Here is a 24,188-nt window from a genome sequence, read left to right on the forward strand (position 1 = left end):
GTTCTTTTGCAAATGGGCATGAGGAAATTTTCTGGAGTGATGAAAATATATCAAAACTGGACGATGGTGATTATACAGTTGTATAAATGTACTAAAAATTATCAAACTGTACATTTTAATTGGATGACTTGTGATTTGTAAGTTAGAGCTGAGTAAAGCTATTAAAAATAAAGGGAGAGAAAGAGACGTTGAAGTTAGTGTTTAAGTAACTTGTGCAATGTCATGTAGCAGCATAGTGAAGAGCTAGTATCAGAGCTCTTCCTTAGCCCCACTGTTTGTGTTTCCCATTGTAACTGTAGTGTGTCCCTGAGCAGGTTACCGGCTAAAGGGCCTATGCTTCATGCTAGATCAGAATTCCCCTTAATCATCAATGCTAAAACCTTTTTTTACTTTTATTCTTACTTAGAGATTCCTTATTAGCAAGTTTGCTGGATGGAGTAAGAGCCTCTGGTAATAGAGATGTTTGTGTAAAAATGACACCAACCCATAAAGGTCAGCGATGGGGGTTACTCAGTATGCCTGTTGATGAGGAAGTAGAGAGCCTTCACCTCAGGTTCTTAGCTACGCCTCCAAGTAAGTATTGGTTTAAATGTAATGACATTTCCACCCATCTACTTAATAATTTAAGAATTAGGAATTCGTATATTCTTTTTGAACCTCTTAATCTCTTTACAGATGGCAACTTTGCAGATGCTGTATTCAGGTTCAATGCTAATATTTCATACAGTGGAGTCTTGCATGCAGTAACACAAGATGTAAGATAAGTTTTTTATTGTTCAATGTTACTAACTTTTGGTATGGAAACGCTTTTGAAATACTCTTTCTTCACCTAGGGTCTCTTCTCAGAAAACAAAGAAAAACTGATCAATAATGCCATAACAGCATTGTTGTCCCAGGAGGGGGATATCGTTGCTTCAAATGCGGAACTTGAGAGTCAGTTCCAGGCCGTGAGGAGGCTTGTGGCATCCAAAGCTGGTTTCCTAGCTTTCACTCAGCTTCCAAAGTAAGTTGTCTTCTGAAACTTAACTTCTCTTAGAGAGTTTGAACTACTCAAAATGGCAAATAATGAATGATTCACCTCCTTTTCCTTGACTAAACCAGATACCTTTTATAGGGTGATATGGTGCTTTATTCATGAGAAATGAAAAAGGAAGGTGAGGGGAGCAGAAGCGGAATATTGGTCCCATACTCACCAGTAATATTACTGACTCTTGAATTTGAATGGGAAATTACATGCCTTTTAGTTTTAGTTAACCCCACAAAAATATTTTCCCTCTCGAAGAAAAAACTGTTACGAAGACTGATAAATTTCAGAGGTGGAATTTAAAATACATCATTGTTCCAATAATGCAATGGAAAGTTAATATGACCTATTTCAATAATACAACAATTTAAAATATTTTGATACTGCTATTATATGCTTGGTTTTTGTTCCAAAAGGTTTCGCGAGCGTCTAGGGGTGAAGGTAGTAAAAGCACTCAAAAGGAGCAACAATGGAGTCATCCATGCAGCAGTTGATATGCTTTGTGCCCTTATGTGTGTAAGTCGTAGTTTTCTTAAGGAAACTGGTTTTTCTTAAGTTGACTGGTGGTTTTGATTTCCACAATCCCAGATTTTCATTGTACCAATCAGTTCTGGTTTCTATGTTTTTTAAATTGTTCTCATAGTTATTCAAATAAACCTTTGTTTAGCATATTCTATATATCAGGCAATGTTCTGTGTGCCAGAAAATCAAAGATCTTTAAGACAGAAATTCTTTTCTTCCTTCACTTTGTTGATAGTTTGGTAAGGCAGGCATATCTGTACAAGGTAAGGTAGTAGGGGCCATAGGATCTTGAAAAGCAGCACTTTTTGTTTGGTGATGAGGGGAAGATGAAAGATTCTCACCCACTCTTTCTGGAAGATGTTACATTTGATCTGAATCTTGAAGGACAGGCAGGAATTTTCTAGCTCTGGAAAGGCCTTCCTGGGTGGGGAATAGCATGTACAAAGGCATGTTTGGAAAGCAACAAATAATTAAATATGGTTGGGTTATAAGGTATGGGTGGGGTGGTAATTAGGAGTTGCAGCTAGAGATGTATGCAGACAGTAATAAAAAACCTGTATCAGGAGGGTAGATTTGCATCCTTTTTTAAGGATTTTTTAGCGAGAGAGCAGTAACGTGATCAGGTTTGAGTTTTTAAAAACCCACACTGGTAGTATGTGGAGAATAGAAGTAAAATTAGAGGCAGGTAGACCAAATTGTCATGTAAGAAATGAGTTGCTGAGCTAGGGTAGTCACAGGGGCTAAAGAAGAGGTACATCTGAAAGCTGTTGCGCAGTAAAGATCTAACTCAGTGGCAGCTTGTACAGAGGGAGAAACAATTGTTTAGTATAATTTTGAAGTTTCTCATTATCTCAGTTGTGTATGTAGTACCTGGGACTTTTCCTTATATGAAGTGTTTTAGGCAAGCTTAGTGGTACATAAACATAAGTAAACACTTCTATGAAACCTTGCATCCCCAAAAGTGAATTAATTATATTTACTGTTCCAAACAAGTAGTGAGATAACTAGAACTTAAAATAACAATGACATGGAGAGTTGCTTTATTATAACAAAAGATGTTCCTATCACCCAGGAAATTCTAAGGGTAAAGAGCTTTTGTGTCAGGCTCCCCTATCATTCAGGAAATTGTAAAGGCCTTAGGAGCTCTGTGTCAGGAACCAGGGTAAAAGACTGTTGCAACAAAAGATTTTGCTAGTACCCCTGTCTGCAAGGGTTTTAGGTGCTGTATGTCAGGAGCCAAGGACAGAGACCTGTATGTATATTAATATGTCATATATTCCCTCTGCTCAGGATTCTTTCCCTGCTCATCATTCATTAAGAGCTCAAGTCAGCTTTTAAATGAAGCTTATCAAATATACACACCTACTATGTACCCACAACAATTAAAAAATTTAAAAATAAATGGAGCTTTCCTGTTCCTGAAGGTGGTAGTGATTTATCCCTCCCTGAAGTGAAATTACCCTCATAAATATAACACTTATCTTTCTTAGCAGTTTCTTCTTTGGATTATTGCTATTTCTAAACATGGTGTATTTTTTTCAATCTGTCAGCTTCCTGAGGATAATATTCTTGTTTAATTTTTGTTTTTATCTTTAACGGGCCTTATCAAGCTGTTTAATAAACAATAATTATTTTTTTTCTGTGTTTCAGGTACTATTCTATGAATTTCGCATATATTATTCAGTCTTCCAATGAACTTTAGAAGTTACTACTATTATATCTATTTTATAGAGAAGGAATTAAGGCCCAAGTAACTTGTTCAAGGTCGTGTAGCTAGTAAGTGGTAGAGGAGGCTTCAAGCCCACTTTCTGGCCCCAAAGTTTGTACAGTTAACCATGGCAACGTACAGTATTTGCTAAATGAGCAGAAACAAAAAGGAAGGAAATTCTGACACGTGTTGCAACATGGATGAACCTTGAGAACACGAAGCTAGTGAAAGAAGTCAGTCACAGAAGGATAAATACTGTATGATTTTATTTATACGAGGTCAAATTCACAGACAGAAAGTAGAATGGTAGTTGCCAGGGGCTGGGAGGAAGGCAGCATGGGGAACTGTTGTTTAATGATTACAGAGTTTCAGTCTGGGAAAATGAAAAAAATTCTAGCGATGAGTGGTGGTGATAGTTGCCCAAAAATGGGAATGCTTAATGCCACTGAACAGTGTAATTTAAAATGGTTAAGATGGTAACTTTTGTTATATGTAGTTTACCACAATAAAAAAAAGTAAACAGTGCTATGAAACATTGAGCCCTCATTACATATTAGGTGTTGGCTGTGTATCTTACATGAATTATCTCATCTAAGCATTATAGTAATCTTACATAAATACTATTACTCCTACTTTACAGCTGAGGAAAATGCAACTCAGAAGTTATGTAAAGTAACTTACCTTGCCTAATGTCTCCCAGTTATTGTCAGTAGTAAAATTAGGATTGGAACTGTACTCCTAACCATCATGCTGGAATGTTTCAATAGTTAAAAGAAAATCACCCTTGAGACAAGTATTTGTTGTTTACTACATGCTTTTACATGCTAAGTTTTATTTCAAATTTTAGTTTTAAAATTCTGGCTGGGCAAATGTTGTTTACCTTTTAATAAGATCTGTGACTTTTGAGAGAGTACCTTGTGTATATGTTGAGTTAATTGTTGGGCAAATTATCTGTGAAGTCTGATCAAAATCATGGTAAATCATCACTTCTGCCTGCTTACCACGAGTTTCCTTTTTGTTTTACACTTTAAAGGCAATGGTTTTTAATTCTTTCAGTGTGTAATTTGAATACTCTTTATAAATGACTTTTGCGTGATGCTAGCACGTGGGACTGCTTATGAATTACCACTTTTTTTTTTTCCATCAATAGCCCATGCATGACGACTATGACTTAAGACAAGAACAGTTGAACAAAGCTTCTCTTCTCTCATCAAAGAAGTTTCTGGAAAACTTACTGGAGAAATTTAATTCCCATGTGGTAAGTTATAATTAAATTTGTCTTCATGGTAGATATCATGCCATTATTGAAAGATAATCTAGAAGTGCCACATGGATGATTTTGTTTTTTTATTATAGCCCCCAGCTTTGGTCAGTATTGGTCACAGTTCAGCTTGGTCACTGATAATAAAATATTTTGTCTTAGGACTGTATCCATTCATCTGGGAAGGATACATGTCAAAGCCTTTAGATTTTCACAGTGATACTCCAATTTTTGTCTTTTCTTTCTTTAAAAATGTCATTATTAAATAAACTGCTCTAAGAAAATTAAGCCAAATCTTTGTTCATCAGTTCCTGATAACAATTTTGGAGATGGGCATTCTATAGCATCTTGAAGGAACATGAGCAGATTGCCAGAATTTTTTAAATATTGGCAAAGATTTCTTTTATACAAATAAACATTAACCTTTGTTATACACATTTGAGAAGTCTTGGTTATACTCTTGAAATTTGAATTTTAGTTGTTCTTTTGAGGTATGATGGATAATGGATTCACTGTGTGAGCAAAGCAAGTACTAAAGAGTCATCCAACTTTGAACCTCATGTTGAGAAATTAAAGTCAATGTTTATGTCTGACATATAGAATAACAGAAAGGAACACATTCTTGTTACAATGTAACTGAAGCTCCCCATCTTCAAGTCTTTAAGAGAATCTGTTGCTTTGTTTCAGGATCATGGGACTGGTGCCCTAGTTATTAGTTCGCTCTTGGACTTCCTTACCTTTGCCCTCTGTGCTCCATATAGTGAGACAACTGAAGGGCAGCAGTTTGATATGCTCTTAGAGATGGTAGCATCCAATGGAAGAACCCTTTTTAAACTTTTTCAGGTGAGAGCTTATATTTTTCTTATCAGATAGCAATGAATTTAAGGGAACCACTTTTAGGATCACTGTTTCTAAGATAACATTTGCATACTTCTACAGCAGAGATGTCCGGTCTTTTGGCTTCCCTGGGCCATGTTGGAAGAATTGTCTTGGGCCACACATAAAATACACTAACACTAACAATACCTGATGACCTAAAAGAAAAAACAATCACAAAAATGTTTTAAGAAAGTTTAAGAATTTGTGTTGGGCTACATTCAAAGCCATCCTGGGTTGGCTTTGAATAAATATAAACATATATGTAGGCTGCAGGTTGGACAAGCTTGATCTATAATATAGACAAATGTACCTAGTACATTATCATATTGGTACATTTTGAGCATACAGATTTCTTGGTGTTTCGTGTAGAGCCCTGTTGATGGGTGTTGACTGCTGTTTTGACACTCTGCCCATTTTCTATCTTGCTTTTTTATTTTTTGAGGCAAAGGTCTTGTTCTGTTGCCCATACTGGAGTACGGTGATGCAGTCACAGCTCACTGCAGCCTCAGCCTCCTAGACTCAAGTGATCTTCCCACCTCAATTGCTGAGCAGCTGGGACCACAGGCACATGCTACCACACCCGGCTAATTTATTTATTCGTTTGTTTGTTTGTTGCCCAGGCTCTTCTCCCTTTGTTGCCCAGGCTGTTCTCATACCCCTGAACTTAAGCGATTCTCCTGCCTTAGCCTCCCAAAGTGCTGGGATTACAAACGTGACCCACCGCACCTGGCCTCCATTTTAATAGTGAAAAACTCATTTTTCTGTGGTGGGCCCAAAGTTCCCTTTTCTTTACAAATTCCCAAATAATAAAATGAGCTTTAGCAGGGCTCTTCATAAACACTGAAAAACGTTTGTTATTTTATACAGTACTATAGTACTTACTAGGTACATGTATGTATATATGGTATTTATGTTTTTATTATTTTAGTATCATTCAAATAATTATTCAAATAAATGTTGACTGTTTCCTACTAACAAATTTTTTGTTCAAGTGTCTGTGTCTCTAAGGCTATGTTGTGAAAATACCTAAAATATTTAACCAAACTGACTTTGAGATGTATCCTTCACTAATTTTATGGCTTATACATTGTGTAAAAATGTATATCCTTCTTAAGAGTAAACAGCTAAATGTGTTGGAATAAAATTCTTCTTTATTTTTTGATGCTTTTTTCCCCCTCACTTTAAAGCATCCTTCCATGGCAATAATAAAAGGAGCTGGGTTGGTTATGAAGGCAATAATAGAGGTGAGAGAACAGTTTTGAAATTTTAACCTTACTTGAATGTTGATAGGCTGTTTTAATTGAAGTTGACAGTATTGCCTTTCAGTCTTTTTGGGAAATAAACATTTCTCTGAATAAGAAAAGTAATTTTAAATCTTTATTTAGAAATTAGTTTTAAGCTTGTTACAGAAACAATCCTCAATAATAAAAGTTTTAATTTCATAGTAGGCGAAGTTGTAGAGCCAATAAATCTGTTACTGCATTATTTGTTCATTTTACTTAAAGTAATTAAAAGTTAGTATTCTATCTGTTGCCCTTTTTTGGAAGGATAATGTTGACAGTGTTGAAATCTTGAGATTGAATAGAACTCTATTGATGGAGTTAGTTCATAGCAAAATGATATCAAATAAGGCAACAAAAAAGTTCTTGCTAAAGCATATTTGTAATTGAGCTCTAGAGATTGGGACATGATCTTGTCCAAGATACTGCTTCTTTAAGATAGTTGCTTTATGTTTCTATATTTTTTAAAAGATAAGGTGGCCATGCATGTCTGTTGCATACTTTGATGTTTACAATGATATCAGTCTAAATGGCTTTTGGATTCTTGTATTCTTTTGTTGTCATAGAAGCAATTTGAATACAATTTAAGAATTCTCCTTTTACCAAAAAATTCATCTATTGTGCATAAGTGTGGCACACAATCACAGAATTAGTATGCCCTTAAGTAGCTGTAATTATATATAGGCATTGAAGTGGATGGAACATCAAAGTTTATTTGTGTTTTTAGTGTGTATATACAACCAAAGGCTAATTTTCTCCCTTTAGCTAATGGGTTCTTTGCTCAGTATTAGCTTCCAAAGTACCCAAATTTAACAGAACTTGCGATAGCCAAGCCTCTCCTTTTTGTTGGCAACTACACACACAGGGAATGAACCTAGTTTTAATATTAAGTTTAGCAAAGCATAGTTTATGAGGTAAAGTTGTCTGGAAACATCTCTACCTTATTCCAAAGGTTTAAAAATTACCTGTGCTACTACTCACCTATGTTATTTTTGGGTGAGTGGAAGATGCATTTTAAACTTTTATTACATACTGAATAGTTTTCATTTAAAGATGTAAAATTAGTTTTTTAAAGTTTGGATAGTTTGTCCTGGATTGCTGCCTTAGGGATCATCTTACCCTTTTTCCAAAGGAAGGTGATAAAGAAATTGCTACAAAAATGCAGGAGCTTGCCCTAAGTGAAGGTGCCTTACCTCGACACTTGCATACAGCGATGTTTACAATAAGCTCAGATCAAAGGATGCTTACAAATAGGTAGGTGATTTAATTCAATTTGCTATAAATTAACTTCCTGTCTATAGATAATTGATTCAGATATTACATAAAACTAAATGTGTTTGTATTACACAAATATTACATTTTCTTTTGATCCACCTAGTTCTTTTCCTTTCCTTACAGAAGGATTTTGCCCAAACGATCACTGTCCCTGCCTGTGGATAACTTGGGGGGAAACACTGTTTACTTTTTTCCCCCCAGTAACCTATTATCAGGCTCTGACACCACAGTCATGGGACCAGTATGGAAAAGAGTACTTACAAGCTTATGGAACTAGAACCACATGCTCAGGCCTTTTCTCCTTACATTCCTGTGACCATCTTGCATGCACGTGACGCCATGTGAAAACCTCACATAGTTGATTTTTAAATATCTTTGGTCAAATACTCTACTTTAAAAACAAACCACAGAAAACCTTACATATCCAGCTGAAGCTAGACTTAACCTAAATCTCTTTTAATTAAATGATTCCCTTTTTCCTAATAGTCATTCAAATATAAACACATAAATTTATTCATTTATTCCACACTACATGAATTCCAGCCCTTTTAACCCTCTTTGTGATTTCTAACATGTGACCCTTTCAGCTATCTTAAGCATACCATCCTATGATTCATATTAGTAAAAACAATGAGTATCATAAATATTTTTAATTATATTTTTTGACTTTTTAAATAATAGCATAAGTTGCTGAGTTAAATGTTTAGTTTGTTACAATACTGTACATTTTCTTTGTCACCTATGTGTAGTTATTATACGTCATGGTATGCTGCCTTGCCAGTGATTTTTTTTTTTACTGTTTATACTATTAGAAGAAACTACCTCCCTCACTTGTGTTAACAACAAAAGTAGTCTTAGAGGATAAAGATAAGAAGGATGTTTTCCTAGTATTGTCTTATTAGCAGTGCTAGACAGCATCTTTCGTTAAAGCAGAGACTGTTGATAGCCTATTCCATTAACCCGCCCCCAATGTTAAATGCTTCCTTGTTGTGTTCCTCATTAGTATAGTTAATCAGTTAAATTCCCCTACTGTGATCAATTATTAGGGAAGCATTTTAATTTGGAGAAAATTCCAAAAGGTTAGTAATATTCGAATTAGGCTGTTAAAGATCTGTCAATGTATAATAGAAATATCACTCTATTTGCTTTGCTTTATCTTTTAGAAATTGCTGTTATAAAGTGTTAACTCTTTTGTCCCTAACTAAAGCCTTTTTAGGAGTCACTGACATGATAACTTACCAAATGCCAGTGAAGGAAATTACAAGTTTAATTACTTCAGTATGTTAGCTTTCAAATTGGCACAGGAATGAACAGTTTTAGTAGCGTTCACTTTCTGGTGACAGACAAAGTGTATTTTGGGTTTTGCAGTTAAATTTTGTTCTTCAATAATGTAACATATATAAAACATATGTTTGTAGGTGGTTATTTGGTTATTTCCCTCATAGGTTTCATGACCATTCTTATAGCTATGGTAATTGAATCCCCACCAAAGCACAGAAAGGTCACTGGTGAGTAAAATAGGATTTCTACTTATGAGGAGCTTTCAGTTAAGGAGACAGATGTTGACATGGGGATTAAAATTAGTAAATGACTAAACCATAGATTGAACTTGGATCTTAGATTTTTACTTTGAATTAAAATATACTCTTAGAGCTTTTAAGTGAGATGAGTTGAATAATTTGCTGTAAGTGGTTTAGGTCTTTGCCCAGACTCTAGAAGTGAAAATAATTTTCTCTCTGACCTTGCCAAAACGGTTATATTAGAACATAGTTGTTGACTTCTTGCTTGTTCAGAATTCCAAAAAATGCCAGGATGCCATTGTCACTATATTAGTAGGACTTGTTATGCAAATTATTTGTGTCATCAACTCTAATTGTTTTTATTGTTTTTTTCTTCCTTTAAATGGGATAGAAACTACTTTTTTCATGTTCAGGTTTATTGAAAATGAGTGTATTTATTAGGAAAACATTTTAATTCTTAGAAAATTCCAAAATATTAGTAACATTCGAATTATAACTCGCCACATTAGAATTTTTAGTAACTATTTTTAACATCGGAATGATTTTTTTTACTGTAGCCATATTTTTTATAATTATGTGATATTTTGTTCTTAAAAATTCCTTTCTGTTCTAGCTGAGATAAAGCAGCAAACCTTTCTCAACGTCTGCTTTTTTCAGACAGCTAAGTAGACATTTAGTGGGACTCTGGACAGCTGATAATGCAACTGCAACAAACTTGTTGAAACGCATTTTGGTAAGTCAGTTGAGAAATTAGGTTTATATACTATCTAATAAAATTTAATCGAACAAGTTATCTGTAAAAAGGGGATGGTTTGTTTTTGATTGAAAAGGTATTTATTATAGGAGTTACCCTAAAGTTTTACCCTCAATAGCTAAGCCGCAGCATTAATTGATTTGGGTTGTTAAAGCTAAATTTTCTTTTTCACATTGTTTTGAAAGTGGATTTTGTGCTTTGTTTTTAGCCGCCAGGCTTGCTGGCATACTTGGACAGCTCAGATCTTGTGCCTGAGAAGGATGCTGATCGGATGCATGTTAGAGACAATGTGAAAATAGCAATGGTAAATATAATTGTCCCAAGTGTGTCTTTTTTAGGAGTAAGGGTACTGTTATATATATATGTCTTTTTTGAAACACGCTAAAAATTTTAGAAACAAAGAATTCATTGCATTGAATAGTAATACTTAACTATTGATACCTTTCTTGAGGTAAAATTTATATCCTATAATATTCATCTTTTTAAAGTATACAATTAAATAATTTGTGGTATATTTCCAGAGTTACGCAACTGTCACCACAAATTAATGTTATGAATAGTGGTCATTTTATTCTATGTTTTGTTTCTCTTAATTCAACCTATTGGTACGTTCTGGAGTACCAATAAGTGCGTAAATGTACTTTGCACGTATGAGATTGATAAATGTTGTTGGTAAAAGGGGCCGACCATGAAAAAAGTTATAGGTAGGGTTTTTTTCCCTACAAGATTTGTGTTAATTATAAGGTTGGGCCATCCATGGAAAAATTAAACATCTTTATGATACACTACTATAATAATTTCTTATATATATTCTTTTTCTGTCATCCTTCTCTGTCTGCACCCAGCTCCCACTTGCATCTTGCCACCCCTCATAAAATAATCATCTTGAAACCTAAGTAGAAAAGTTAGTTTTTTGGATAAAAAGTATAATTTGTAGAAGTTTTCAGTTTGTTTCTTCACTGAACCATAACATTCAGCATTTACCTTATAAGATAGATAGAATGACACAGCTTTACATAAAGTTTTAAAATAAATTTGCAAACAGGCATGTAATGGATTTCAACATTATTTTACAGGATCAGTATGGAAAATTTAGTAAAGTTCCAGAGTGGCAAAGACTAGCTGGAAAAGCTGCTAAAGAAGTTGAAAAATTTGCCAAAGAAAAAGTGGATCTTGTATTGATGCACTGGAGGGATCGGATGGGCATTGCTCAAAAAGAGGTAAAAATAGAATTTGCTTCCAAATTCCTAGCACTTCTGTGTGTCCTAGTCTACTTTTGTTCCTGCTCTTCACAGAGATGGTATTGATATATTTCTTGCTGAATGCCTGAAGCTTAAAAATGAATGGTATCTAATTTCTAATTCATACTGTTATGTACATTTTCCTTAGTTCATAGTTTTATGAGTTGATGATTAGGTTTTCATTTCCCTTCTTCTCTGGACTTTGTTTTATACCTATGAAAATACAGGTGCTCTTCCTGTTAGCCTTTTTATTCAGAACTAGCCAGACAAGTGTTTTGGAGATAAGATTCACATTTTAAATTAAATGTATTGTGTATACTTAAATTTTGTAGTAATTTTTTCTCACATCAAAGTTAGATCTAAAACAGTTTTGGTCTTATTCTTCAGCATGCATTATATTCTACAGAACCTGACTCAGTAATGCATTCTTCTATCTATTATGGGTTTTGCAGTGGTTAAGTATGAATTAAGATGTCCTGTAGAAGCAGTCTTGATCTCTGTTTTTGTTGATCACACGTACATTCTTCCTCTTTAACCTTCTCCTTATTTATGGTAGCTATTGCCTTATTCAAGGAAAATAACTTTAATATCTTTCTAAAACAAGTGGGTTTCTTATGGATTGCCAGAATATGTAAGCATAGCAGAACAAAAGTCTTGTGTATCTATCTGAAACTGGGATCAATGTTCAATTCTTTAGAACTCCAGAATAATAGATTACTGCTAATTTATATAAGTGATATATTCAATATAAAGAATCATTAGACAGGCTTTCAAGTGGCTATGTAGTATAGTAAAGAGAATACTGAACTTTGAATTGGTTAACTTCTCAGCCTAGTTTCATTACTTGTTAATCCAAGTTAAGGGTTTTTAGAACCTTACTTTCCTCTTTCATAAATCGGAATAACAATACCTCCCTTCTCTATCTTGTAGGGTTTCTTTGATATACAAGCAAGATAATAGTAAAGGCACTATATATATATCTGGTCAGGATAATACTGGTATAGCATTTGAACAGTTGAAAAATCTACAGATATGAATGATTTTCACAGTTATTAAAAATTGCAAGCTCCTGGCTTCAGGTAGTTAAACTGATTTCTAAAATAACAGTTGTTTCAAGCTGTTAAATATAGTTATCATACTGCAGATAAGTTTTTGGCATCAGACTTCATATGTAACATTTATCCAACATAAGCATGAACACAAAGCTGTCTTAGCTAAAACTGTAGACAATAATCTGCTATTTTAAAACAATTTAGAGGGAAAAGAATATTTTTAATATAAAAAATGTTTTACTGGTTTGTTGGTATCATTTCCATGGGGTATTACTAAAGTTTTGAGCAAATAATGATGCCAGATAAATGTTGGTCAAGAAGATCTTTTGGTTAGCATCAATGGCTTATCTCCTTTCTGCGTGGGTCCTATTTTTAACATTAATTTCTTTAGGTAACAGCAAATAATCTTTGTGACTGTTTTGTTAATAGAAACACTAACATCAAAGTTTAGAATGATCTTATGCTGTAGTTAGAGTCTGAAAACTAATCATTGTCAAGATTAACTGGCAATTCTTGAAATAATCTGCATTTCTTATATAATCAGTGTTTATGAAGTCAGTTCCATTTGCAGCTGATGCTCTGTGCTGGATTACTAGTAACCTTTGGCTAATGTGTAAGGTTGCTTTTTCTTTGTTATTTTCAGTTTAGGGATTTGTTTAGCTAGTTAGAACTGTTAGCCTGAGTCTCCAGTTCAGTCACTTAGTTTAGGGAGAGCTTTTTGCCCTTTTTCTGTATAGTATTTACATTTTTATTACTTTGGACTGCCAGCCTTTTGTCCTGGAGGGGAGGAGGGATTGAAGAAAGTACTTCTTAATTAGAAAGTTTAAGAAAAGGTTTGTCATTAAACCAAATTTTGAATTATTTATATACTTTATTCAAACCAGTTTGCATTAGCTTTCGTGATAGTGCACAGAATTAAAATTTGTAGGAAACATTTTCTTATATAACTTACAGGGTTTATATTTCAAACAATATTTTTTAAAATTTATTTTACCTTTTTTTTTCTATATCAGCTAGTCTGGGGTTTTTTTTGCACTTTAATGAAATTACAGACTTCCATGTTTTAATCTATACCACTTTCTACTTTTTGTTTCTATCACAATGAGGATTAGAGTTTTCATGTCTGATATATAGATAGGTTTCATTTGGAACAGAGATTCTTAACCTCTGGTCCATATAGAGACTTTAAGAATTCCTTGAAATCTTCTCTTCCAGTTGCAACCTTAAGTATGTGCCTATCTCTGAAACAGGGGCCATAGCTCTCTTTGAATTCTCATAGGGTTTATGACTGCCTAAAATTTGAGTCACAGGCTTAGAGAAGCACGTGCACCTATTTTAGTCTTAAAGTGAAGATAATTTTATATTGATGTGTAATAGATATAATTTAGCAGATCTAGGGTCATTCTGTTTTTATTTTTAATTTTTTTTCCTTTTTACAACTAAATTCAGGACAAAAACAATATGGTGAGTGTAAGTTCCTGCTACATGTGTGAAATGCATTAAGCTGCCTGGCATGTGAAGTCATCTTTGATAATTCTTTGTTTAATAAATTCAAGTCTTACTTCACATGTGTTTGAATGTAGACACATTTCTTCTCCATTAGCTATTTCAATTTGTACTTGCTCCTCTTGGCTTTGGTAGCACTTTAACAATCTGTAATCTTTTGCGTTTATTGTTGTCCCAAGACTTTTGTGTTAACTGCATGTAAATGTTTGAAACAAGTCACTGTTTTTGACTATTATAAATTTTATTAATCACTGTAAACTTTAACAAAATTTGGTGTTGAAACAGCTTTAGACTACATGGAAAATACTTGAGTAACACTATAGAAATATATGTTGTCAAATTATATGTGATATAATTTAATATCCTACATTTATATTCATGTTGTATAGATTTTATTTATTCCATTAATTTTTGTTTCCGTCAAAATTTGATGAAAGAAATGTTTCTCATCACTTGTAAATTGATGATCTTCTGACTAAGCCTATTTGGTAGCCCCAGATTGAGCACTATGAAGTTTTTTTCTATTCCAGAATATAAATCAGAAGCCAGTAGTTCTTCGAAAGAGAAGACAAAGAATAAAAATAGAAGCAAATTGGGATCTCTTCTATTATAGGTAAACTGTAGGTCTCTTTTTCCAGTAAAGATTAAATTTAGTATTGCCATGAGAGCATCATGACATGTTTTTCTTCCCCGAAACTATTGCTTTATGCCACAGGTATTTTTATGCCATCAAGTTCAGGAACTATAACTGTTAAGATTGGGGTGACTAGAGATGCTCCTAGAATTAAGGCTTTTCATAGAGTGATAGTCTGAGGAACTAAAATTACATTAAAGACTTTATTAAGGCTTAGTGATGATTACTTTAAAATACTTTATTGCAGGCTTAGAAATAATTGCATAATTCCTAGTTGGAAATGGAGTCTTAAGAGGCAGATGATAATAACATAAGAGTTGTGAGAAATGAGTGTCCAAGTTAGCTGATAGGAGGGCCTTCCCTCCTTTCAAATGTGGTAACCTCTTCCCTCTTCTTATCCACTAATCTCACCCTCACCCTGCACCCCCTTCCTGGACACACACACACACACATACACATAGGACAGGGAAACAATCATTTTGGGGAGTTTGCAAAGCTTCTTTTAGATAACTTACTCACTCTGGAAACTGACATATCAATTATACCTTGGCCAATAAAGAAAAATATGTCCTTTGAAAACTCCCCCTCACTACTTTTAAAGTATACCGTATGTATATAGTATATCCTTAAGTATATGCCTTGGATTTCTCTCTTAGTTGTGTTGCGCCCCATAGAACTTCCTTGGAACTCTGAAATGAGACTTTCTAGGCGGATTGCAGACTTGAAAGTAAGCATATGTGAAGCCCGTTCATCCCCAGTTAGACTTGTTCCCAAATGTTTTACAATAGTTACTCCAAGCATATGAGGAAGATACGTGGAAAATGCTCAGTCATAGCTTGGCAGTTTGCAGTATTCTTTCTTGGGTAGTCTGTAAAGTCCTAACATATATAGATTGTTGCTGATTCCACATGCTTTACCCAAAAGTCCAGCAATTCTTATCTCCCCAACCTAAAAATCTATATCTGACAATAGAATTGTGGTGTGTGTGTGTGTGTGTGTGTTTTGAGACGGAGTCTCGCCCTGTTGCCCAGGCTGGAGTGCAGTGGCGTGATCTTGGCTCGCTGCAACCTCTGCCTCCCGAGTTCAAGCGATTCTCCAGCTTCAGCCTTTGAGTAGCTGGGATTACAGGCATGCGCTACCACACCCAGCTAATTTTTTGTATTTTTACTGGAGACGGGGTTTCACCATATTGGCCAGGCTGATCTCGAACTCCTAACCTCATGATCTGATCTCGAACTCCTAACCTCATGATCTGCCCACCTTGGCCTCCCAAAGTGCTGGGGTTACAGGTGGGAGCCACTGCGCCTGGCCAATAGAATTGTTTTCTAACTGGAATTTGTATTAGCAATAAACATTGAAGTTGAAATATCAGATTTTTTAAAAAATTCACACAGGTTTGTTGTATAGTTTAGGTTCCCTTTTTTGCTCAACTTTTTATTATGAATTTTTTTTTTTTTTTTTTGAGACAGAGTCTTGCTCTATCACCCAGGCTGGAGTGCAGTGGCACGATCTCAGCTCACTGCGACCTCCACCTCCCTGGTTCAAGGATTCTTCTGTCTCAGCCTCCCAAGTAGCTGAGACTACAGGCACGTGCCACTATGGCTGGCTAATTTTTGTATTTTTAGTAGAGACGGGGTTTCATCATATTGGCCAGGCTGGTCTCTAAAACTCCTGACCTCGTGATCTGCCTGCCTCGGCCTCCCAAAGTGCTGGGATTACAGGTGTGAGCCGTCGCGCCTGGCCTATGTTTGAAAACTTTCAAACATACAAAAGGTAAAAGAATTTTGCAGTGGATATCTGTATACCTACCACCAAGATTCTATCATTAATATTTTACTCTACTTCTTTACACAGATTTTATTTTCTTTACTTAAACTTGCTAAAGTCTATTCCACTTTCTTTTTCTTATTATAATGTACTATAAGGTACAGTAAGGGATATTTACAGGTTTTTTAAAATGCTTAGTTCATCCTGCTATTTCCATAATATGTATGTCTAGGTTTGGTCAAGACCATGCCAGGTCAAACCTTATTTGGAATTTCAAAACACGAGAAGAACTGAAAGATACTCTTGAATCTGAAATGAGAGCATTTAATATTGACAGAGAGCTTGGAAGTGCTAATGTGATCTCTTGGAACCACCATGAGTTTGAGGTAAAGTTTGATTTTTCCAGTGTATTAATCTTAAAAATAAAGCGTGTACTATTTGGGGACTGATTTTTTTTTTTAATTGTAATTACATAACTTGTCTTTGCCTTTCCCCTTTAATGTTATGTAGGAAATATTGGAAAACTTAAATCTTTGTGTCAGACAAAATAAAAAATTTTGTTAAGTAACTTAGCTTTGTACCTGAGAATCATGTAAGAATTTTAATAAATTTGATTCTATGCATTCCGAATCTGTTCTTTCATTTCTGGGACCTTTGAGTTATTTTTTCATTGAAACATACCCTGTTTGCCTTGGTCCTTGTAACTTGTTTGATTTTTTTTTGTGTTAATTGATTCTGAATGTGACCATATTTTGCTGTTCTGTTAAACTATTGATGTGAAGAGCAGGAAAAACAAGAAAGGTCGTGGTGGTAGGTAATTTTATATGTGTGGGTGTATATATAATTGAAGTATATTATAACCATATGTAATTTAGACTATTATAATAGCTTTAAATTTGAACATGTGAGTGATCCTGCAGGCTTTGATCTTTAACCCAGTTGCATTTCCAAAACATGTAATACTTTGAATATGGTCATTCTTTTCTTAACAAAATGAAAAACTTGCCTTTACTTGGTTTTGGGAGTCTGTATTCTTCTAGATTTTCTCCTTCTTCACTGTCTACTTATCAAGTTTTCCTTACTCATTTTGCTTCATCTCGCTGACCACTAAATGTTGGCTGGCTGCAAAGTTTCAGTTCTTTGACCTCTTTCATTTTGATTCATTGCCTCAATGAAATCATTAAGTTTCATGGCTTTAAATGTTTTTATTTTATTTAATTTTATTTTTTCGAGATAGGATCTTGCTTTATTGCCTAGGCTAGACTGCAGTGGTGCCATCTTGGCCCACTGCAGCCTCTGCCTCATTGGCTCAAGCAATCTTTCCACCTTAGCCTCCCCAGTAGGTGGGACCAGAGGCTTGCACCACCATGCCTAGCTAGTTTTTGTATTTTTTTATAGAGACAAAGTTTTACCGTGTTGCCCAGTCTGGCTTTAAAGGTTTTTTATTTGCTGATGGCTTCCAGATTTTTATCTCTTGCTTAGACTTTCGGCCCTAGACTTCATACTTCATACCTAGACTCATAATTGGGTATCTAATAAGTATCTAGAACTTTTCTTCAAAATTGTGCTCTTGTTCTTCCCCTGAGCCTACTTCACTTACACTCTTTATGATCTTAGATAATGACTAGTCCTTATTTTCTAGTGAAAACCCTTGACATTATTTTTTCTGTTAAACCCCATATCAGGTTTTTTAGCAAATTCCATACAGTACACCTTCAAAATTTATTCAGACCTTCTTGCTGGTAGATTGCAACAGTATCACTGCTTCTACTCTTGCCTCCCTGGAATCTGTTATCAACATAGCAGAGTTTCCTTGCTAAGTAGCAAGCACATTATTTCTGTGCTCAAACCCTTGGTGCTCTTGTGGTTTCCCATCTCAGTTAAAATCTGAGACCTTAAAATGACTTACAAGCCAGAATCTATGTAACCCCCCGTGCTAAGCATTGTTTCTTTGATCTCATCTCCTACTCCTCTCCCTCTCTCACACTCTGTTCAAACAGGCTTCTTAGAAAACACCAAACTCACGTTCTTGCCTCAAGGTCTTTTTATTTGGTGTTTCCTCTGCTTAGAATAAGGTTTTTCCCAGATAGCCTCATAACGTGTTTTCTCATCTTTGGATCTTTTGAATGTCGTTATCTGAGTGGGCCTTCCCTTGGATACCTTGTTTAAAAATGCAGCCCCCTTTTATACGTGCACACATATTTGCGTCTACATTCTGTCTCCCTATCCCCATTTCCTGCTTTATTTCAGTCTGTAGTACTTACTGTTACCCAGCTATCAAATATATTTCACTTTTTCATGGGCTTCACCTGTGAGGGCAGAAACCTTTGTTCAACTACTGCGTCTCCAGTGCCTAGAATAGTGCATGGCACGCAGTATATGCTTAATAGAAACTGAATGAATTGAATGCTTAGACTTTATAGAAAGTGAGGCCAGTGCGGTGGCTCACGCCTGTAACCCCAGCACTTTGGGAGGCCGAGGTGGGCGGATCATGAGGTCAGGAGATCAAGACCATCCTGACTAACACAGTGAAACCCCGTCTCTACTAACAATACAAAACAATTAGCTGGGCGTGGTGGCATGCACCTGTAGTCCCAGCTACTCAGGAGGCTGAGGCAGGAGAATGGCATGAACCTGGGAGGCGGAGCTTGCAGTGAGTGGAGATCACGCCACTGTACTCCAGCCTGGGAGACAGAGTGAGACTCCATCTCAAAAAAGTGAAACGAAGATATATATTTGATTTTATATAATTCATATTTTTAGAAATCCATTATTTCAGACTTTGGAAAAAGAATTTTGATCTGAGAATTCCTTTTTATAATTGCCTGAAATCTTTCCTTGAGACACACAACCTGAGTGCAAGCATGGTGGTGCTGGCCCAACTCCTGATCTTTGACTTTGCCCTCATTTATCACCTCAATTTAGTAGAATGGGGTGATTTGACATAGAAGGTATTCTTTACGAAAATGTAAAATGTAGTTGATGTGTTGGTTTTAAGTCTTGGCACATCACCGGGGGTAGAGCTGCAGGATAGAGGGAGGACCTGAAGTAGTGTATGTGTGTTGAGCAAATTATGTATGATGCAGGACCATCTACTCCTTGCTTTTTTATGGCGAACCCAGTAGGGAATAAAGCAGATTTTATTCTTCGTTTTTTAATTGACACCACATAGTGCTATGATCGTTTTTATCAGCAAGTCTGACATTTATAAAATTGGTATGTAATTCTCAGCATTTAGCTAAAATAGTCATGTTAACAATATTGAATTAACAGGTATTGTAAGAAGTAAGTTCTGAACAGAAAGAATTATAAGAAACAATTATTAGAAATTGCCAAAATCTATTGTATACTAAAATAGTGTAATTTGCTTTTGTTTATGAAGGTTAAATATGAGTGCCTGGCAGAGGAAATTAAAATAGGAGACTATTACCTGAGATTACTATTGGAGGAAGATGAGAATGAAGAAAGTGGATCAATAAAGAGATCGTGAGCTACTCTGTATATCCTGTTGCATTTGTTCTCACTGTTGGTTTCATGGTTATTTCTATTGTGAACTTTCTTTTTTTAATCTAGGTATGAATTTTTCAATGAGCTTTATCATCGCTTCTTGCTCACCCCAAAAGTAAACATGAAGTGTTTATGTTTACAAGCCCTTGCTATTGTTTATGGCAGATGTCACGAAGAAATAGGACCTTTTACAGATACCAGATATATCATTGGAATGTTAGAGAGGGTAAGGATATCATTTAAGGAAATTACTATTTGATAGTGTCACTAGGGTATGTGTTAAATTTTAAAACTAAATTTAAATTCTGTTTGATCACATTATTACTGTAACTTTCTGCATTCATTTTTCTGTAAATTTATACTTACTTAAATCTGAGTTAGATGAATAGGAAAATGAATAATGGGTTAGAATTTGTCCATGTCGCTTTATGTGTTTCAGTTACTATTTTCAAATGACTTTAGTTGACCTACTAGTCAGTCTTTACGTATGGATGAGTTGGACAGGTGTATAAAAGAAATGGTGACTTCTAGAGTTGTATGTACCTTTGATTTTCCATTTTGGAAAAATCTTAATTGATGCTAGCATACTAAATTTAGAAGTGTGAAGATAGCAAAAACCTTTTAAAACTACAATGCTAACCCTCCAAAAAAGAAACCTTGAGTTAGCACTTTACAAAGAATTTTATACAGTTTGTCAAATAAAAAAATTAGTGGACATGGTGGCATGTATCTGGTGGTTCACCTGGAAGTGGGAGGATCACTGGAACCCAGGAGGTTGAGCAGTGAGCTGTGATCACACTCCATCCTGGATGACAGAGCAGGACCTTGTCTCAAAAAAAAATTTTCTTTTTTTTAAAGAATTTGTGATTTAACACTTGAACATGGTGAAGGGGACAAATTAATTCATCATGCAGCTTATTTGATTGCTACCTGTTTGTTGCAGTGTATGTTTTATACTTTCTTTTGTGTTTACATTCCTTTTACTTAAAGTATCATTTGGACCAATTTTTTCACTTACTTCAATTTTTTTCACTTACTTCAATTTCTAGGGAAATTAGATAAGTTATATAAAGTTATAAAGAATGTAATTTTCAGGATTCATTAAGGAATTGCAATAATTGACAGATTTCTATGATTTTTCTCTTTAATGTTTAAAAGATGGCATTACTTATGGGCTGTTGATTGATTTTGTCTAGTAATAGTAATAGCTTAATTTTTATTTCTATTCAGTTCTGACCAGATTCTCATTTATTTCAATAGTGCACAGATAAACTTGAACGAGATAGGTTGATTCTCTTCCTTAACAAGTTGATCCTTAATAAGGTACAGTAGTTTCGCATACATACATTGTTATTTCCAAGTCATATAAGTAATGTAAGATAAACTCACAGTTTGAGTTGATTATCCAGGGAGTGTTCTTTTCTGTCTTCTCCTTTTTAGACAAAGTTCTGTGTGCTCTAACCTGGAGGGAAAGAGTTTTGTCAGTATTCCCTGTATAGTCTGTCTTAATGTTATGGGTGCAGAATGAATGAATCATAATAAAATTCTGAATGATGAATAATGGATGACTTTTAATACATTAAAATGATCTTTAATAATAAAAATTATTACCTTATTTTTCTTTAGGGACTCTCTAGGGTTAAATTTTAAGTAAAATATATGTTTGACATAAAACGGAAAGTCTTTATCAGTATACATTTTGTAGATAAAAAGTAATTGGAAGTTATAAATTAGTCATTTTACTGTTTTCTTTTTGAAGACATTTTAATAAGTTCATGCTCATTTCGAACAAGAGGAATTCATAGTTGTAATATATAAAATTAATTCACAATTTATGTTGAAGCGTAAGCAGATTTTCATTTCTTAAAACTTGGATACTAATACCAATTTGTGTAGTTTTATTCTTATAGTAAGTAATGCAAATGTTTTAAACTGAAGTGTAATTATAAGTACAAAGAAATTTTAATTTAAATTATAGTCTCTTCTAAGAAATTACCAGTTATTGTAAGTTTAAGAAAACAAACTGGAACATTAAAGGATTTTTTAATATAGCAGACTTTATTTCTGATATAGAATAATCTGTTTATTAAAAAGACCTTGGCAGAATAATTGTAAAACCAGAGTTTATCATGACAGTCTTCAATTTGTTTGCTTTTATTTTTATGGGTTGTTTTTTCTTCAGAACATATTTAAGTAAAAATTCTTAAGTGATCTCTTTGTAATACAATTTTGCCCTTTTAATCAATTGGAATTCAGGTTCCTTGAACACAAAATGCTGAAAAGACCAAGTAATACCAGTTGTATCAATTATTTCCAAAGATTCCAAACATTCTCCTCTTCGAGGACCTTGTAGGTGGTAGTACCTATTGGGAAAGGTACTGTTGGGAAAGGTTTTAGATTATGAAAAGTGTTTAGATTACGAAAAAAATGTTTTCTTCTTCCAGAAAAATGTTAAGGATCTCATGGATTCAAATGGAATAAGAATCCTTGTGGACTTGCTTACCCTTGCACATCTCCATGTAAGCCGAGCTACAGTACCACTGCAAGTACGTATCCTTGTTTAGGTTTTACAAACTTAACATTCTTTGAGTATAATTTTGGAGTCAAAAGAATCATAGAAATCTGAAAATACATGGTCAATCACATATTTCTCCAGTAATTACAGAGTACTAGTTCTCGGAGATTTCACACAGAAAATGTGAAACCACTGAAAGGACAATCAAAAATGGACAGTAACGATTGAGTTTTATTTTTTCAATTAAAGTAACTATCTCTAATACGGCTTATCTTGAGGCAATGTGACTCTCAGGACATAAACGGAATTCATTAGATGTGTAACTAGTACTTTTAACATTGGCAAGCAGTAAGAATATGCTTTGCCTTAAAGGAGTCTGGGCACCTTATTGAAACCCCCAAGAGGACTGATACTTAACTTATAGAAGAATCTATCCTTAGCTCATTTGATTTTTTTTTTTTTTTGGTGTTTTAATTTCCTGATGTAAGGAGATGTGTCATGTTAGATTTCGTGTGAATTGTGACCGAAAGTGCTAATTGAGTATTTAGTATATGGCATATTCTGTTATATACCATTACAACAGGTACTGTTCTGGTACACATATAATACATTAACTTTTTGAATCCCCCAACAGCCCTTTGAGGTGGTTACTATCCACGTTTTCCAGATGAGGAAACTAAGGAACACAGAGGCTAACTATCTTGCCCAAGGTCACCTGATAAGTGGCAGAGCTACAGTTAAGACCCAGAAGTCTGTATGCTCATAACAGCTTTGCTGTACCTCTCTATATGAGCCTAACTGAAAGCTGATAATTAATGGCAGTATTTAAAACATGTTATTTCATTCTCAAAGAAAGTGATTGTAAGAAAAAGAACAGGCTGGGCATGGTGGCTCACACCCATAATCCCAGCACTTTGGGAGGCTGAGGCAGGAGGATCGCTTGAACTCAGGAGTTCAAGACCAGCCTAAGCAACTTGGCAAAACCCATCTTGACAAAAACAAAAAATTAGCCAGATGTGGTGGCATACACCTGTAGTCCCAGCTACTTGAGGGGCTAAGGCAGGAGGATTGCATGAGCCTGGGAAGTCAAGGCTGCAGTGAGGCATTTTTGTGCCATTGCACTCCAGCCTAGGTAACAAAGTAAGACCCTGTCTCAAAAAAGAAAGACGAAAAACGTAAGAATCATGTTGTGATAAAATAACCCAACTACATAAAAATTTTAACGTAGATTCTTGTAAAACATTGATAGAGAACATTGTAAGAATTATTTGTAGTAAGGGTAATAGATAATAAATTGAGACTAAGTATATAAAACCACCGAAAACTAACTTTGCTGTTAGCATTTTAATGCTTTGATCTCAGATACTTATTGGAACTCTTAGTTGGAGTTTTTCCCCCAAAAGAACTTTAATATTTTGAGCATTATTGCTTAAGATTAATGATACATATCTATTTACATAACTATTTGCAATATTCTTTGCTACTAAAATGTTAATGTCCTTGGTATTTATTGATGACCAATGGGGAGTGTAGATGTCACTGAATTTAGCTTAGATTGCTGAGCGTGAACTTAGGAAACGATTTACTTCAAATGTATATTAATAAGGAAATAGTTTTTTTGGACTATTAGGTTAGGCATTTTGTCCTGAACTCTTAAATCTTAAAATAAGGTCACTTAAAATTTCAGGTTAACTTTTAAAGGAATATAAACCCCTCCAAAGTACTGCTGTGCAACTTTGTTTT

The 24,188-nt window shown here is 34.7% G+C and overlaps 1 protein-coding gene across 1 annotated transcript in view; it reads left to right on the forward strand.

Moving 5' to 3' along the window:
- Positions 1 to 24,188, forward strand: part of DNAJC13 (DnaJ heat shock protein family (Hsp40) member C13) — a 120,163-nt gene that overhangs the window by 38,375 nt on the left and 57,600 nt on the right. Inside the window, exons 10-26 of the mRNA XM_023207430.2 lie at positions 407 to 573; positions 676 to 755; positions 834 to 1,003; positions 1,441 to 1,540; positions 4,405 to 4,512; positions 5,203 to 5,358; positions 6,582 to 6,638; positions 7,807 to 7,928; positions 10,127 to 10,202; positions 10,432 to 10,527; positions 11,300 to 11,443; positions 14,553 to 14,635; positions 16,656 to 16,809; positions 19,806 to 19,909; positions 19,997 to 20,156; positions 21,191 to 21,253; positions 22,375 to 22,476. Of these exons, the coding sequence (XP_023063198.1) occupies positions 407 to 573; positions 676 to 755; positions 834 to 1,003; positions 1,441 to 1,540; positions 4,405 to 4,512; positions 5,203 to 5,358; positions 6,582 to 6,638; positions 7,807 to 7,928; positions 10,127 to 10,202; positions 10,432 to 10,527; positions 11,300 to 11,443; positions 14,553 to 14,635; positions 16,656 to 16,809; positions 19,806 to 19,909; positions 19,997 to 20,156; positions 21,191 to 21,253; positions 22,375 to 22,476 (1,942 nt within the window). The remainder of the gene's footprint in view (positions 1 to 406; positions 574 to 675; positions 756 to 833; positions 1,004 to 1,440; positions 1,541 to 4,404; positions 4,513 to 5,202; positions 5,359 to 6,581; positions 6,639 to 7,806; positions 7,929 to 10,126; positions 10,203 to 10,431; positions 10,528 to 11,299; positions 11,444 to 14,552; positions 14,636 to 16,655; positions 16,810 to 19,805; positions 19,910 to 19,996; positions 20,157 to 21,190; positions 21,254 to 22,374; positions 22,477 to 24,188) is intronic.

The sequence above is a fragment of the Piliocolobus tephrosceles genome, chromosome 2 (assembly GCF_002776525.5).
Source record: "Piliocolobus tephrosceles isolate RC106 chromosome 2, ASM277652v3, whole genome shotgun sequence".
Taxonomy (NCBI): domain Eukaryota; kingdom Metazoa; phylum Chordata; class Mammalia; order Primates; family Cercopithecidae; genus Piliocolobus; species Piliocolobus tephrosceles.